Source organism: Netta rufina (assembly GCF_964035555.1).
Source record: "Netta rufina genome assembly, chromosome: 2".
Classification (NCBI taxonomy): Eukaryota; Metazoa; Chordata; class Aves; order Anseriformes; family Anatidae; genus Netta; species Netta rufina.
Window position 1 is genome coordinate 138331282 of NC_140124.1, and position 18350 is coordinate 138349631.

The following is an 18350-nucleotide window of genomic DNA, read 5'->3' on the forward strand; positions in this document are numbered from 1 at the left end:
AAATAAAAGAGAAAAGAGAATTAAGTTGAATTAAGATTTATAGCATACTTTCCTGTCTTTGCCCGTGAGTTTGTATCTTTGATGATTCTTGACAAAAACCTTTCAGGATGTGTCATAAAATACTGCATCTCTTAGCTGTGACCACATTTACTTAGTTTGGTGTGTTGCAGAAGGGTTTAGATGTTTGACTTCCATTTCCCACGTTTCTTCCAAGAACAAAACATTCCACTCGACAATGCCTTAAGCTAGAGCTTAAAGAGGAGCTAAGGCATTAGCAGGCTGCCTGTACACAGAATAGGGCAGCTCCAGTGCCTCTCAAAGCAAAGGAGGTGAACCTAGGCTTGGCTCTGAAAAGGAATGTTGCTCCTGGAGGAGCTGTTAGTGCTGGTGCAGCCTGGGCTTTCTTAGGTGTTGTTCAGCTGTCCCATGGAACAGAGCTGTCACCAGCCACAAGAGCAGCCCTAGTGCATAATAAAGCAGTCATACGGCATAAAATACATAAAATGCTTCCTTGTTAAAGAAAGAGAAACATCATGAAGTTTCTATTTTCCAAAATACATTTTTACTTTAATACTGTATTTTTATAGCATGAAATAACTTGCTGTTGTGATAGGTCAACTGCTTTAATACCTCTTATGTTTTTACCAAACAGGATTTTTTCATCATGTCCCAATATTTTATTAATGTTAGATCTTCTGAGGACACACTGATGAAAAATAAACAGTTATTCATCAGTCTCTGTATATTTGGAAAGAGATTTTTTTTTCACACAGGCTTAGATTTTTCTTTCTTATTTGGATGAAAACAAAACGTTGTCACTATCTTCTTTTTCGGAGTCAATATATCAAAAAAGTGTGGAATTTTGAAAGCTAGCAAATGCTCCCATATCTTTAATATCAAATTTTGTGTTTTACACTATTGATCAGTAACTGCATCTGAAATCTCCATTCAGAGATAGTATGTAATGCATTCTTTCTAAAATAGTGGAAAACGGCAAAACCAAAAGTGAACTGAAGAAAAAATGTCTAACCTCTACCACAGCATTATCTTTCTGTCCAATTTTCACAAACCTAAGTATTAAAAATCTATTTTTGCTATGATGTACTGATGATGGTCATTCAGTCAAGTTTTATCTGTATTTTAAGTGTTCATATCTGTGGTGTTAATTTTCTAACGTGGCTATAATTATCCACTTCCCTTCTCCCTCTCGCCCCCACAAAACTTGTATGAATTTATAAATCAAACTCAAGATTTATTAATTAAACTCAAAATAGCATTGGTTGTTCTTGTTTTGCCATAAGAGCAAGAGGAAGGTGCATGGGTAGGTTTTAATGGAAAAGGAAGAGGTCTTTAGGTTTTGCTGTTAATAGCATTTCATCTACATAAACCTAAATAGTCTATTGATTTGGGAAATATCACCCTAATGATTAGGACAAATGAACTTGGTTCCACAGTAAGGCCACATAGAAGGAATTTAATTTGATACATGTTTTTCTTCTCAGCAAAGTTTCAGTTACATCCAGCATTAACCTGATTTCTGGAAAAAAAACATTCTGTGGAGGGAGGACATCATCCTATATGATCAGAGTTATCCTTCGCTCTTCATTACATATTAATCTATTAACCTTGTAACTGTATTCTGCTAGTTCTCCTGGATATGCATTTCAAAATCTTTATACTACGAAATACTCATTGCCAGTTGTAAAGGCCAGATCTATCAAACTATCCATTTTGATTGCTTTTCTCCAGTGAAATTACAGAAACTTGCTTCTTGCTTTCTGCTCCATTTGTCAACTCGAGCATCCCGAATGTCTTTTATAGTTTCTCGCAAAGTTAGCATGGCTCCCCGGCCTAACATCCAATCGCTCTCATGCCTGAAAAGTGCTTCAGTGAGCATCCATTTAACCTTTCTTCTTGCTTAGCTCAACAACGAAAGTAAAGGTTAGCTAAAAAACTGTTATAGATCCCAACAATTTGACAGTAACACTATCAAGAATGATGAAGTCATCACTAATCGCTAAAAGCTGTCATGAGTGTCTTCACAAAATGTTTTAAATCATCAGTTCCTTAATTACTTTTTTTTTTTTTTCTTGTCCTTTACCGCGTTCTCTTAGCCAATTGCTCACATTCTACTTAAGACTGACGTACGGCGAGTACTCAGTAATTTTGTATGATGGACTGCTCTTACTGAAGAAGCTCTAAGACTTGAACAATTCACGATCCGAGTTTCTCAGCTATTTGCCAATTGAGGCTCCAGTTGGTTTTGGCTGTCCTAGTTTTCATTTGTAACCTCACACCTTTTATAGAAATGCTGTTGTTGATGGAAGAAGTGACCAACACAATGTCCAAAATCTTCTCATGCGTAGCCCTAAACTTCAGATACAGTTTTGCCATTTGTATCACAACCTGGGAGAATGGTGTAGAAATCTAGCCTGCTGGGTAAGGCAGGTGATGTTGGCAACATGAGCTGTAAAGGATGAACTAGTTGGGATGTTTGTGTGCACACAGAGCAAACAAATGGGCATTCATTTCTCCACAGGAATGAGAAAAGTCAGTATCTTAATTTATTTTTTTAAGTATTACCAAAATAATGAAATCTCTCTTCATTGCAGCATCATGCAGAATACATTGAAAATCTTGTTTAAACTACAAGACTACGTTTATTTTAGTTGATTAATTTTAAAGTGCCTTTGATTCCCACACAACCTTCTCGGAAGAGAACTAGTTGCATAACTGTTTATTTCAGTGAGTTTACTTCAAGGCTAATGTGTCTCCAGTGGTCCTCCAAGGACTATCCAGCACTGGTGTGCCTCCTGCTACAAGAGGTCTGTATTTTCCTCCGTGTACACTGTTGTCATCTTGACTGGATGCCACCTTCCCATATAAATGCTGCCAGGTAGCCAGGGTTATCCTTTCACCTGCACACACTTCCTAGAGGAGCCAGTGATCTTCCGTGTGGATTTTTGCAAAGATCCTGGAATAAATTTTCTGATGAAAGCTACGTGTTGAAGCGCTTTGGGGGAATACTCACTATAAGGCAGACACCTGTAAGAGATGATCAGAAACTAAGAGGGGGGAGCATCCAGGGCTGGTCTCAGCACTTCAGAAAACCCAAGTAGCTCTGGCAAAAATACTTAAATCAGGGAACTGTATAGGATATCTGAGGATGGACCTGTTATCTGCTGATACGTGAAGGAACCAGGCTGTTGTTTCTCACGTGCTGTTGTTACAACATCATGGAGTGGTGGGAAGTTTTCCACACAGCACCTCTGACAACCCAGGCAGCAGAGGGCAGGGTGGGCATCTCTTTTCTCCCGTTAGCCCTGGGATCTAAACTGGAGGATTTCCATCTAGGCAGCGATGACTGTTTGATCCTGCACCTTCAGGCACATGTTTCAGCTCATATAAGGACTGTAGATTGAAAGCCCCATACTTAAACTGCCACGGAGCAAGTTCTTTTAGCTTGGAAAACACCATAAAGTCATGTCCTATCAATATTTGTTATAGATGCTATAGCCTTTTCCACAAACACAAATCATTTTTCTGCATATTTATGGTCTGCATTTATGTTGGATATAAATAGGTACTGCTGGAAAAATATGCACTTTTAATCCCATCCCATCAACATGTTGAAAAAGATGGTTGAACTGGGAATTTAAAGATATATCTACTATGGTAAATTCCAAGTTCCTGAAGGAACATGTCTCATTTCTTAGTGGTCCAGCTCCTGTCCCCTTGTCTGAACAGGTGAAGCTGCTGCAAAACCCACCATTCATAGACGAGCCACCACTGATTTAATTCACTGGATTTAATAATGGGTCTTTACCTCATGCTACTGAAGAAACTGGACATTTTCATAATGGTTATTTTCTGCTTGCTCTTTTATGTAGGCGTCAAGACAGCTCAGTATGACCTATTCCGTTTCTCCCAGACTGAAATATGAATCATAAAGATAAAAACTAAAACAAAAACAATAAAAAACTAAAATTCATTGTATGATATCATTTATATATTGTAACGTATTGTATTGACTCCCATTCATTACTAAAGTTTCAGTTCTATGAGTTCAACACCCCCAAACAACCCGCAGAGATGTTACTGGGCAGAGCAACTCTCACAGGAACTCCCATAGGACTGTCCATATTGTTGATATTTTTTTTACTCTTTGATCATTTCTGAAGTAGCTATCTTTTTTATGTATTTATTTATTTAACGGTGATAATGCACCAGCAATAACACAGTGTTTCGTTGAAAGAAAACTCTGTCCATCATCAGACTTAAAGGTTTTCTTTGAAAACCATCTACCAAAACCAGGGTGCTTTCAAGAGGTGATAGCTGCACCTGCTGAACGATCCTTGTAGTACGAAACTGGAACACTTCAAAAAGATTAGACTCAAAATTAGATGCAGTGATGTATAGATAAACATGATAAATGCTGTGTGGCGGCTGAGGGAAGAACTTTGGTGTCAGAATGCCTTTCTAGGAGTGTGAACTCACTATTCTCGCATACTAGGTGGAGGAAATCTGGGTTGCTGCAAAGTCTGTATTTTTTCCTATGTCATGCCATTTTGTCATGGGTTAAATTTATCACAGTCAAATTTAATGTGGATGTGGTGCTTTATATTAAGTATATAATTTATTTTTATGCTAGTTTGCATAGATTGAAGGCATGTTACTTGTGAAATTATGGAAAATAACGTGTTTATGATTATTTAATGCAAATGAGACAGTCTATGCATTTGCTTTATTTTATTTTCACATTCTCATCACATTTTGAAAATGAGTTCTGTTGACTGTTGCTAGAAACAGTCCACTGATTTCCACTGTTTTTTTTGGAAATGGTATGTGAAATGTAAGTAAATATTCTCAGTTCTACAATATGTTCAGCACTTCAGACTGAAGGAGATGCTGCAGTTGTTTTTAGCCTAACGGTTGAAAATTTTATCAAAATTTGACTTGTTACAAACTAAAAATAATGGATATTACATAATTTCATTTAGGACCTTGTAACACAAGGCATAAAATACTGGAACTGCGCAATTTTAAAAATAGTTTAAATTAAATGCCTTGACCAGCATGTATGTTTGTAGGCAGTAGTACTGCAGCAAGGCACTAATCAGCTAAGTACCATAATCCTCCTTATAGGGTAAATTCTTACTTGACCTCCAGCTATATACAGCACATGGTAACAGCATTAAACTATAACACTCCTCTCATGCTCTCAATAGCTTCCCATTGGGTCAGCTCTCTGACTTGAATTGCTGCTTCATATTCCAGATTTTTTTTTTTCCTGATGCCTTATATTTTGTGATTGCATTTTGAGGGAAAGGAAAGGATCGTAAAGTATATTTTGAAATCGCGTCTCAACATTAAGAGACTTTTTATGTGATTTTGCTGAACCTAGAGGATTAAATGAGAGACCTAGCCAGAACAGAAATTGATGTATTCTCATGAACCTGAGGCTTCCTACTACCCAGATGTGCAGTGGCTGATCAGAAGGTAAAGCAGGGAAGAAAGGTGCTAAATGTGTTGTGTGAAAATGATGTGTAATGTTCAGCATTTTTTGTTCTCTTGGGGATATTAGGAAGATATTTTTTATTTTTAGCAAAAAAGCTCATTGGAGGTACAGAAAAACTTTTGATTGTGCTTCAGATATTTGAGAATAGTATCTTCAATGAAGTCTTGTACTTTAATGTACTTTTTTAAATTGGATTTTATTGCCTGTGACTTAGAAATATTTCTTGGAAAGTTGGATTTCCTCTCGTAAAAATAGCATATGCAGCATTTTGGATTTTACTTGCATTTTATATTATTTGGAGTACTTTTTAGTAACAGTTCAGTATTGTATTAACTCTTTCTTGTGCTTCAGTATTTCTGTGACCTACTATTCTTCTAACACCCCAGGTTCGAAAGTCATTTGAGTCCTGCTGTATGACAGCTGTTAATTGATTCCACCCTTCTGGAAATGATTTCTTTGGTGTCAGTACTAAGACAGGCAACTAGAATGCATATTTTGAGCAATTATTCGAGAAAGAGGTTTAGCCCATTGAGCATTGTTTTTATGATTATCTGTTTTAAAAAAAATATGTTACAGAAAATAAGTGAGATGTTTCTTGTGCATATTTGCAGTGGATATCATTAGCAAAATACCCATTTTGAAAATGTTCAAAAATGTAAGTAAAGATAGATCTCAGAACGTTTTACTTATTTGTAAAAGGTAAGCATTCAGCAGTATAGCTGAATGAACAGTAGGATGAAAATACAGTTAGTTTATTTTTCTAAAGTCAAATCACATGAATTAAGGGCTGCTGAAAACTCGGTCGTAATTAAAGGAGGACAAAAATATTTCTACTGGTAGTCCCATTTTCCTTCCCATGATGTTCTTGATGTAATAAAAACCTGTGAAACAAACTCATTGCTTAAATATTTGTAGATTAGCAAGGGGTATTTAAAACCACTAGTACTGTTCAGTGGTTCCTCGTTTTTTTTCCATGTTATAACTCATTTCCTCACAAACTGAAATTAGCCCTTCAAAGCTGCAATGCTGATTTGTGCTGAATTGCTTGTATAGCAAATATGTGATTCTGAAGTAATTGTATTGTTTTATATGTCTGTGCAGTCACGTCAAGTTCAAAGCAAAGTCGTTATCAGTGGCGAATTTCATTATGTTAATGATTTTGTTACCACAGATTTCCTTTCATCCCATCAATACCAGCCTGCAGTCAGCGAACTTGTATTTTCTGATAAAATCTAATAGAGATCAACATCCACAGTACTACTCTCATGCTTCAGTAAATTTTATAATCATCATTGTAAACTTAGTTCGTTATTGTTTGGAGATACTTAGCTGGAAGGTATTTTAATGTTTCAAAATATGGTTGCGATAAAATTTGTAAGGCATAGCTGAAATGAAGAATGAAGTAATGGCTCAGATGAACTTTACTTAATGAATTGCTTAGATATCCGAGAGTTAAACGTACTTCAGCATAACCTGTTTAAAACTGTATTGGTCAAGAAATCTGAGAAATACCTTTTCTTTTTATGAGTAGGCTATTAAAATGATTTAGTTTGAAATTGGTTGCATTTGGTTGCATACTTCTTTTTAGGTGTGAGAACCCAAGGAGAGGGGAATAGACAGATCAGAAGATCAATGTAGTATAAAAGTAGGCAGTATAGAAGAACTGCAAAAAGAGATCTTAGAGACCTGGAGCTGCTTAGAAGTCAGAAAAAGCTATTTTATTTTTATTTTTTGTGAGGTGGAGCCATAGGTGCTTTTGGAGTGTGTGCGGAATGACTTCTCATGCACAGTGTGACTCAGCAAAACTGGAGCAGTTTTACGAAATCTCTAATTGAGAGCAGCCCTGAGGAGAAGGACCTGGGGGTGTTGGTTGACAAGAAGCTTGACATCAGCTGGCAATGTGTGCTGGCAGTCCAGAAAGCCAACCGTACCCTGGGCTGCATCAAACCTCTGCTCTGCTCTCCTGGAGTGCTGCATTCAGCTTTGGGTCTCCCAGTGCAAGAAGGATATGGAAGTATTAGAAATGAGTCCAGAAGAGGGCCATGAAGATGATCAGAGGGCTGGAGCCCCTCTCCTGTGCAGACAGGCTGAGGGAGCTGGGGATGTTCAGCCTGGAGAAGAGAAGGCCCCGGGCAGAGCTTACAGTGGCCTGCCAGTGCCTAAAGGGGGCTGCAGGACAGCTGGGGAGGAACTCTGTGTCAGGGGGTGTAGGGATAGGGCAAGGGGAATGGCTTTAAACTAAAAAAATTGAAGATTATTTAGATTAAATATAAGGAATACATTCTCTGTGATGAGGGTGGTGAGGCCCTGTTACTGGCTGCCCAGAGAAGCTGTGGCTGCCCCATCCCTGGAGGTGCTCAAGGCCAGGCTGGATGGGGCAGCCTGCGCTGGTGGGAGGTGTCCCTGCCCATGGCAGGGGTTTGGAACTGGAACAGCTTTCAGGTTTCTCCCAACCCAAATCATTCCGTGATTCTATAAGCAGAAAATGTGAAAAGGAGCTAAATCAATACCAGCTAGTCTCTTACAAATACTTCCAAAGTAGGTAAGCATTTTGCAGATTCCCCAGTAGGGCAAAGGAAGCCTGAGGAAATCCTTTCTTAAGAAATAACAGAGATCTCCCTGGAAAAAGGGCATTAGGATCTTAATTTTACACTGGAAGTTTTCGGGGATCTTTGCATGCTCAGGATTTTTGGTTGCAAAGTCTGCAGCATGCTCAGCTCACCTTCTTGCAGCCTAGAAGTTTTTCTGCAGGGTGAAATGACGGCGCTTTATCTGCTCCCTGGCTCTGTTGTAAAACAAGTGCCTGTCTATCTGTTGAATATAATGCATTAAACTGTAAAAGTGTAGAAGAGTAGGACTATTCCTACCTGATCACTCAGCAACCAACAAATGCTGTTTTCCTGACAGGTGTGGGCTAGTAATGGAGAAACAAAGCTGTGCTGGCTGTGTTTGATGAGGTCTCTAACAAGAAGCCTCATCTATTGCATGGCTTTTATAGCAGAGTTCCAGTGGGAAATGTGAATTTTTACTTGCTCTGCATTATTCTTTCATGTACTGAAAGTAGCGCATTTTGCAAACAGCTAAGCAAGAATGCAGTATGTGCAGGGCAAATATCTTCAGTTTTAAATTTCCAGTGTTCCTTGCTAAGTTATAGGAAACAGAAAACAAATTAGGAGTATTGTTTGGTAAGTTAAAATTAGGTCTTAAAAGTAGGTGACCAATATTTGATTTTCAAGTAGTTGATCATGGCTCAGGCCCACTGAGCCCTTAGTAATTTTTTTTTTTAATTTACCTTCAACTTCTTATTTATAAAAATCTCTCAAGATGAGTTCAGGTACCCATATGTTTGGACATATCTTTAGAATTATGTTTTCTTGAACATTTTCTTCAGTTCAGATATGTCTTTTATTGGTCTGAGAACAAGATCAGTAGCCAGGAACATCTGAGGTCTAATTTTTACAGCAATACAAATACTTCTTGTATTACAATGTTTTTGAATATCCATAGCTTTTGGAATATGGGGAAACTTGCCTTTTCATATTTCCTTTTCCTTGATACTTTTGGGTTCATTTTTATAAATCTAAACCAAAGCAGACAGGGGTTTTCTCTTCATGGAAGAATACAGATGAATGGCAAAGATTTTTAAGCTATGTAGTTGCATTACTGAAATCAGAGCCATCAAAACAGAATAGCCATGTTATATTCTCCCATGCCATATTTTAAGTACATATATTGCTATTATAGTATGGGGGAGTTGAATAATTAACTGCATGAGCAGGTCAGGTTGCTTTTTCATAGTATTAGTGATATTTGTAGTGCAGTGCGAGTAACATTTCCACCAGTGTAGGGTTAAGAGAGATGCGTTAAAAGCGTAAATGTCATGTATTAGTAAAAATAATAATGACAATCAGTAGGAAACAAGTCTTAGTTTCTGTATCAGAAAAATGAATTTTTAATAGACTGTGCCCCACAGGTTTGTGTAGGTTCTAGAACTTTCGAGGCCTAGTAGAGGTTTTTTTTTCATTGCTGGCTCAAAGGAGCAGTAGTCACGGTGGCCTTGCAGTGTTGGGACGAGGGGACAGTTGCTCAGGGCCACGGGCTGAGGACCCGGCTGAGGACCAGGCCACATGCAGCAGCGCTGGCGCTCCCTGGAATTTGGGCTCACTGCTGTGTGCCAGGAAGGGGACGGTGTGGGTGCCTTCTGTGGTGTAGCTGCGGGGGGAGGTACACCAGGACAGGCTTTTACTAAGGTGTCTTAAAGGTAGTTAACGGTGAGGAGTGGATTAGACAAAGGCTCATGAAGGTGAGTCAGAATTAGTGTGACCTAAAAATAGCAGTGACTGACCATAAGTTTGTGAGTGCTGCACCTCCTACCATGATTTAACAGCGCTGTCTCAAAACGTAGACATGCAATGCACTCTACGACTGTGTTTGTTGCAGGTATTTTTAAAATAAAGAAGAGTGGCTAATGGTGAAGGGGGGCTTGAGTACCGCACGGCGCGGTGACCGCTGGGCAGGACGAGCCCTCTCCAGCTTTGAATGTCTCTAACTAGAGTACTCTTGAGAGTTTTTTTAGCCTGTTTGTCAGATTAGTCCCTATTTTACGGGAGGTAAAGGCCGTTCCTGGCCGGTCGGGTGTGTGGGTGTGCTTCGTTTGTGTCTCATGGATAGGATTCAGCTTCTGCCATTTGATCCTGGGGTGAAGTTCGATCCCTTCAGCAGAGCTGAAATTGATTAAAATAGTCCCAATCAGCATAAGCAAGGAATTAAAGCAGTGACTTTTACCTGTCAGGCTGCTTTCACCAAAGAAGAAAGTTGGGTTTTCAGGAAGGTCCTTTCTCTTCCAGGTGGCCTGAAAGTTGCCTCATGCAGGGCAGCTGCATAAGGTTGTTTCTTCCGTGAAGTAGATGGAGGACTCAGCTGATCTTTATGTTACTGTCAACCATAGGTGTTGGTCCTATATTCATGTCTTGGCAACAAAACAGAGGAGAGGCAGTGACTGCTTCTGGTAAAGGGTTTGAAAATGTTTGTTTAAGAGGTATAAAAATATGGTGCTCTGTTGGCACATCCTCCTCTCATTAACATAGTACATGCTAGAAAAAAAAAAAAGGTGGAGTTTTTAGAAATCTTGTGCCAGTTCCATAGATGATACATTTTCCTGGTAGAAGTATGTTTGTCTCTGCAAAAAGTCTACAATAAATGCTTTTGCTTTTATGAAAATTCCCAGTGTTTCCAGAAGAGATTTGTCTTCTACTCTTTGCATTGCTATGAGGACAATGTGACATGGAGTCATATATATATGTGTGTGTATATATATTATACGTGATATATATATGTATACATAAATATATGATCTCCCCAAATGTGGCTAAAACACTTCTAACTATACTGTTACTTATATTACTACAGATACACGTATGCATATGTTTGATCCTGAAGAATGTGTAGACTTAGTATGCTCCAAGGCATATGTGAGATTTTTCAAACTGGATTATGCATGGTTGTGTGTTTTACACAATTCGTGATGGACTTGGTCCTATAAACCACACTTCTGGGGGTGGTGTTTTGATGTCTTGGAGGAACAAGTCCATGTAAAAATCTGTGACTGTAAATATAACTTAATCAACTCCTTATGTAATACAAACTCAGTATACACAGTGTGAATGTTAACAGTCGAGTATACGTACATACCATGTGAACACATACTTGTCTCAACCTTGCAGTGAAATCCATACAGATGACTGCATATCCATTGAATGCCATTTATTATTTAAAATTGGGTTTGCATAGAGATAAAAGATTTTGCCTACACGGGGAACAGAACCGAGATGTTAGGCACATTTTTAATATAGGCATGGCAGAAACTTTCAGCAGTGTAGGTAATTTGCAATTGGAACATCTTAATTTGGGATGTGGCATATTTTTCATTGTCTGAAGTATTTAACTGAAATTGCGTATCTTCCTTAAAGTAAGCTTCTACATCCAATCTCCGTTGTTTTAATGAAAACTTCCGTGTCTTTGCAAACTCTCTGATTCTGATAGTTCTGTTGTCCTGGTTGTCTGTTCCTGTTTTCTGTTCTGGTTTCAGACTTATGAAACTGTTTGTGTCACATGAGAACGATTCAGCCTGACGCCCCAGCAGCAGAAGCCGTAGAGTTTTCCTTAAACGTACAGAGGTTATGATTTCTGCTGGTACCAACATGACACTTTATTAAGACAGATAGGACATCTTAACTTCACCATAAACAAATAGGCATCCAAGTGATGCTGATATTACTTGTCATCCTTCAAAGGAAGAGTTGCACTTTTGCAAGATTGAATTAGTTTCCTCGTTTGTAGATGCTGTTGTAAGGCTAAAGTACTTTAATGTTTACGGGGCTAGACTGGGTCCAAATCTTTCAGGCATTGTTTAATGACCCTGTATGGTACCTAAGACAGGATGCCAATTTGCCAGCCACCCCCTGCACGCCCTCCTCTCACACAACTGTGGTTTTCCCTTGCTGAGCAGCGACTGCATTTCCTTTCTGGCTGAGAGAGCAGTGTCTTCTCTCCTAGTCCCTTAGGCAGAGCCTTTTCTGCCTGCTTTCCTGGGCACCAGGGAAGCCTGTTTTTCCTTCTCCCCTTCACAAAGCTGAAGCCTTTCCTTATTCCTTCTAAGACAGCTGTGGCAAGAGCAGGCTGTGCCTTTGCTATTCTTTCCCTGTACTCAACAATAGGTAGGATTGCCATGGTGCTGTCTGCAAGGCTGCCCTTCGGCATCAGTGGCCATTTGGGAGGGTAGAAAATATTTTCAAAAGGTTCTTAATTGCAAAGATGGAACAAAATGTAAGAGCAAAGGTCTGATAACACAGTAATAATTCCAGATTCCTGCAGGGAACTCCTCCAGCTCCATCTGGGGTACTGAATACCAAGCTGGATGTGTCTGGAAGAGGCATTTTGAATGCTCATTATCCTTTGAGGATTGATAAAGGCACAATCTGAAGCTCCAGTCTGTTTTTCTGTATGAATCACTATTCCGTCTTTAATTGATCCCTTCTATTCAAGATGCAAACAATGATATCAAACAAATGTAGCCAACAATATATCAAACAGAATATATGTAGCGTTTTTAATATTCCAGGCAGATCTCCTAATAGGATATTACCGCTAATAAAATCAAAGACAATCAGTTATTTGCCAATGTCAGAAAAAATATCTGTAGATATTTTTATTTTTATTTTTATTTTTATTTTTTGCTTTCCTGAGAATCCTCAGAATTTTCTGTGGTAGATATGGTCTATGAAAAAGAATGGTACTGGAGATCTATTTTGATATCTGGCTGGTGTGTCTTCTTCAAATGCTTGGACCAACACTATTGCCAATAGTAGGGATGAGAAGGATTTTTTTGTCAAGCCAGGCAGGAGTTTGAGGATCTTTGCTTTAGTATGCAATAAAAATATGTTTTGTTTTTTTTTGACTTAAGGTAGAATACCTGATTTAGAAAACTGCTGCCACTGGATCTTCGTCTGTCCCCTTTTCTGCCCTTGGTACACATCATAGTTTTGTGGGAATGGAAATGTATATTTTTAAGCAATAATGACTGCTAAAAGATCAAACTAATGTAGTGATGTAGCCTTAATTTCTGAAGTGATTATAAAACCCTGTGACACAGAAGTATGTGGTCAAGTTATATCACTTAAGAAAGATTAGAAAAGATTATAACATTTTGGTACTTTATAAACCAGTTATGACTATAAAATAGTGTCAATACTTGAATTTTATATTTTATGATGTTGTATTAGCATTTTTCCATAAAGACTGTTTTTTTTTTAAACTACACACTGTAAACATGCAGCGTGACATACTTTCTTTAATTTGGTGCAGAAAATATGCAAGCGCATTCACACAGAAATGCAATGAATGTTTTCTTGTTTGTTTGGTTTTCCTTCAGTTGATCATTGTATTAAGCATTTAGTAAGCATTAGCTGAATATTTATGCTGTAGGAAATATTGACAGAGTTCTCTTCCTTCTTCCTTGTCATTATTATTTAGGAAAAGAAGCCCATCAATATCAAGAGAACAGAACAGAAGATACGACCAAAGGGAAGAGAGAGACGAATACTCACAGTATGCTCCATCAGACAGTGCGATGCCCAGGTCACCATCAGATTATTCAGATAGGCGGTCGCAGCGTGGGCCACAGTTATACGAAGAACCTGAACTGGGTGATTATAGGGATTCCAACAGGAGGAGTCGCAGGCGTTCCAAGGAGTATCCGGTAGAAGAGGAGGATGCACAGAACAGAGAAGAATATGAAAGGCAGCGGAGGGAAGAGGAATACCAGGCACGGTACAGAAGTGATCCTAATTTGGCTCGTTACCCAGTCAAGCCACAACCGTATGAGGAACAAATGCGTATCCACGCTGAAGTGTCCCGAGCACGACACGAGCGGAGGCATAGCGATGTCTCATTGGCAAATACCGAGTTGGAGGATTCCCGGATATCTATGCTGAGGATGGAACGACCGTCAAGGCAAAGATCTGTGTCTGAGCGCAGAGCTGCCATGGAAAATCAACGTTCATACTCTATGGAAAGAACTCGAGAAGCTCAGGGACCAAGTCCCAATCGTCAGAGGACCACAAATCATAGCCCTCCTACACCTAGGAGGAGTCCAATTCCTCTGGAAAGACCAGACATGAGGCGCTCTGATTCATTAAGGAAACAACACCATTTGGATCCCAATTCTGCTGTACGGAAAACAAAACGTGAAAAGATGGAGACCATGTTACGGAACGATTCACTCAGCTCAGACCAGTCTGAATCTGTCAGACCTCCACCACCAAAGCCCCATAAAACAAAAAAGGGAGGTAAAATGCGCCAGGTTTCTTTAAGTAGCTCAGAAGAAGAATTGGCATCCACTCCAGAGTACACGAGTTGTGATGATGTGGAGATTGAAAGTGAAAGTGTTAGTGAAAAAGGTAAGATTACTATTTTTTTAAATTTATTTTTTTTTACTATTTCAATATATGGATGTGGTTTGGTTTCCATTCTGTTATATGGTTATTTTACATATTAGAATTGATTGCAAACACTTATCTACAGCCCTTCAGATGTGACTGAGGTTTGTTATGATGGGGGTTTCGTTTTTCCGATTTTGTTTTTCATTTATGTAAATCTCAATGTAATGATTTACATCGACGGAGAATATCACAGCTACTAGACATATCTGGATGTGTTTAAGGAAAAATGTACCTTTTGAAATAGTTAATTAAATCTGTAAGTTATCTCTCAGTCTGGGCTGTCATACAAGGCCATGATTTCATGTCCATTAACACCAGATCTGTGTACTCCTGGATCACACATGAGTGCGAATCTGGATCAAGTGTGGGCGCATGACCGCATTTCTGTTGTATTAACTAGAGCACATGATGCAGAGCTTATGCCAGTTTCATGCTGGCTGCTGTAGGTTAAAGAGCATCTGATCTGGGGAAAAAAAAAAAAAAAAAAAAGTATGCAAATTTAACTCATTCAAGTTTTTTGTTTTCTTTTTTAAATTGAAATGACTAAGGTGATTTATATCAATGGAGGTTCCTTATGGCTATGGTGCTTTTTGATTTTAGTGCTTTTTAGGATTTTTGATGTTGCAGTTACTCCATTATCAGAAAGAAAAGAATCAATTGAAATTATTCTCAACCTATGCAATGGTAATGTATGTCTTAAATACAGAAGCATTGGGGACCATCAGTTTAAACTGAATCTAGTTAATATTAGTTCACTTGCTTTCATGTATCTTGGTCTGAAATGCAATAGTTATGACTTGTTTTCAATTCTTTTTAAGCCAATGCATCTTTACTAATGCTCATGAGTGGTGTGTGCCCCTTAGTAACAATGTTCAAGGTATGAACATGGAGAAGAAAGAAGTTCCTTTCAGTGCTCATCTGCTATTGTGGATTGGGATTACAACTGTTTGTTGTAAATATTTTATCAAGTTGCTTTTGAAGTACATAAGTCATTGGAGGTGAAACTACAATGAATTTGTATATGTTGATAGCAGAAACCATGGTCTGATAGCCAAGGAGCAAAACAGTGCTCCTTGAAATTTGGCTCAGAGTCGAAGTAGGTAGTTACATGCACTTCATCAAACAGCTGTGATGAAATCCAGATCTCATTAGTCTTCCTGACAAGCAGCAAAACTCCTATGAACTTCAGGGTGTTCATGATTTTATTCTTAGTAGCAACCTTGAGGAAAATAGAACTGATCAATTTCTGGGGAACAGTAGTAAAGTGCTATTTAGTGAAATTCACTATAGGAAACATTATACAGAATAACACAAAATATATTCTTTGGATATGTAACACACAAAACATACTATACATAAATCATACTATACAAAGATGTTAGATTCTTTGTCACTATAATAAACTGGCATAAATTAGAGTTTTCACTGAGATCATTTTGTATTTTAACTATCACAGAAAACACATTATTACTGATAACAATAGTTAATGATAATATCATCTCTCTCCTGATTTCTCAGGTAGTGAATGGAGCTAAATTGAGCATGTATTTGATAAACGCATGAAGAAAGCTTGAGAAATCTTACAGGAAAAATGCCCTGTTTTATGTTTTGCTGATCTGAACTGAATTGCCATGTGTGGTTTTCATGTCATAGCTGCATCAGCGTGGCCCAGTGGTGGCCTGCGACTAGAACCGGGCTGGAGAACAGCCTGGTTTTTAAGAGAGGACACAAGCCACTGCTTGAGCTAGGGAAGAGCTCTGCCTGCTTCTGACTGTGCCTGCTTCCAGCTGGAGCTGGCGGCTGCTCTTTCTGGCCTTGCTGATGTGCTGGGAGGCAGGGACTGTGCACAGAGCAGGCAGCCAAGCCAGCAGTTGTGCCCATACCCAGAGTCAGAGCCAGCTGCAGCAGCCCTGCTCATGGTACCGGACGATAACCTCAGCCCCTCTGTACTTCTCCTCCACCCTTATTCTTGGAGCAGAAGCTCCCAGAAAGGATTTGTTTGCGTTTGGGAAGGTTTGGCTTCTGCTGGGCGTGGGATGGAGCCGAGAGGTCTGCTAGGATGATGCCTTCACAGCTGCTGCCGACAGGCCTGCAAAGTCCTAACTCTTTATTTTTGTCAATTTCTGTTACCATGTTGAGTCCATACAAGCAAGCGATTTCTTCCTGAATACCACCAAAAGGAATCCAGCACATAAAAGCCCATCAGTCTTCCTTGCATTGCACTGCAATACTTCCTTTTGATCAAACGGCAATTAATTATTTTAAACACCTCCTGTAAAATGGGCTTCTCCTCCCCACAGATTACTTCCTTCCTGCCCTACAGGACTCCTCAGCCCCGAGGATTTCTCAGCTGCCCTTCCAAGTCACACACAAAGCCTCTTTGGCCAGAGAGGAACTGCTAACCCCAAAGCATTTGGCCTTGGAGTTGCAGTTGGAGAGTGGCAATGTTAGACGGAGAATTTGGATGCAGTTATAAGGAGTTCTTTAAAAGGAGAGAATAAGTTGTTCTCCATCTCCTTCTCTATGGAGTATCCCTAGTATTTGGGCCTGGTCTCTTTTCAGTAGCTGTCTGCTTTAAGGTAATTTCTCCTTAATTAAAAAAAATATATAAAAAAAATGTTGGTTTTCAGGGAGGGGACAGGACAAAGTTATTTTTCTGCTCATTTCTTGTAATGGCCAGAGAAAGCATTGGAGTGCTCCTGCCTCATCTGTGTGGGGAGCAGGGAAGCTGGGAGCAGAGAAAGCTGATGAACACCCGAACACCCAAACGAGACGCAGGCAGCCAGTAGACAGCCGTGTGAGACACAGCCATGATGAAGGAATATTGTAGATGGAGGTTCAGCTGCAGAAGCAGAAGAGCTAGCTTCTTAGCTGCACAGGTTTTGTAATGCAACTATATTTGGGCCAGGAAATTCGGGTCATAAACTAGGCTGAGGAATGGCAGGTTGGAGTCGGAGTCAGGAGGCTGAACAAACAAAGGGAGTAAGTTTAGGAATTGCAAAACAAAATGTCATTGGGTCACTGGAGACCAGTGGATCGAGATGGAAACCAAGGCTGAAAATGGGGAGAACAAACCCAGTAGCTCAAGTAGGCTAGAGCTAAGATCGGTAGTTTGGGAAGAACAGCTAAAGTGAAGGCGATGGATCTAATAAGGATAACTGAGAAGGTGAACTGGAGCTTGCTAATCCTCTAAGTGTTGGTTAGAGGGTGCCAAGGTTAGCTGAGAAGCAGAGGCAGCAGTTTGGGTGAGACGGTGAGTGGCTGGGAAAAGGACATTTGGTGACAAGGACGGGAGGGCCCAGCTGGGCTCAGGAGCTGTGGCAGAGAGGGAAAGGGACATCCCAAGGAAGGACACGGGTTTGGTGGTATGCAGGTTAGGCCAAGCTGTATCCATAGCTTGTCTGATTTTAGTCTCTTCTGTTGTGAGGAAATACTAGAACATTTCTATTTGCATTTTCAGTTAGATGTTTGTCAGTCCAATTGTAAGGAATAGGCCTTAGGGCCGGCTTGAGATGGCCCCCAGCATTTGTTGGCCAGCATGGAGCAGATGTGAGGCCGAGCACCACACGTTTGCTCCATGAGAGCACAGGCTTTCCAGGTATGGTTAATAAATGAAGCAGCACCACTGTTTAGGCAATCTTTGTGGCAGTGCTTTCATGCCCACAGTCAACTCAAGTGCCTGAAGAGACCTGCCACAGTGTGCCTTGGGATTCCTGGGGCTGGCCCCACACCCAGAGCATGGGAGGTGCTGCAGCTGGGGCTCCTTCTGCCCACTTCTCCCCTCAAACATTTAGGGGTCCTGGGGGTACAACAGTGCTTCACAAATCCCTAAA

General features: G+C 39.7%; 1 protein-coding gene across 19 annotated transcripts in view; it reads left to right on the forward strand.

The window, feature by feature from the left end:
* The window catches only part of RIMS2 (regulating synaptic membrane exocytosis 2), a gene marked incomplete at both ends in the record, with an annotated part of 453369 nt that overhangs the window by 181392 nt on the left and 253627 nt on the right, over positions 1-18350 (forward strand). For all 19 annotated transcript variants that reach the window (XM_084282078.1, XM_084282089.1, XM_084282091.1 and 16 more), the window contains one exon: positions 13550-14475. In XM_084282078.1, coding sequence (XP_084138204.1) covers positions 13550-14475 — 926 coding nt within the window. The remainder of the gene's footprint in view (positions 1-13549; positions 14476-18350) is intronic.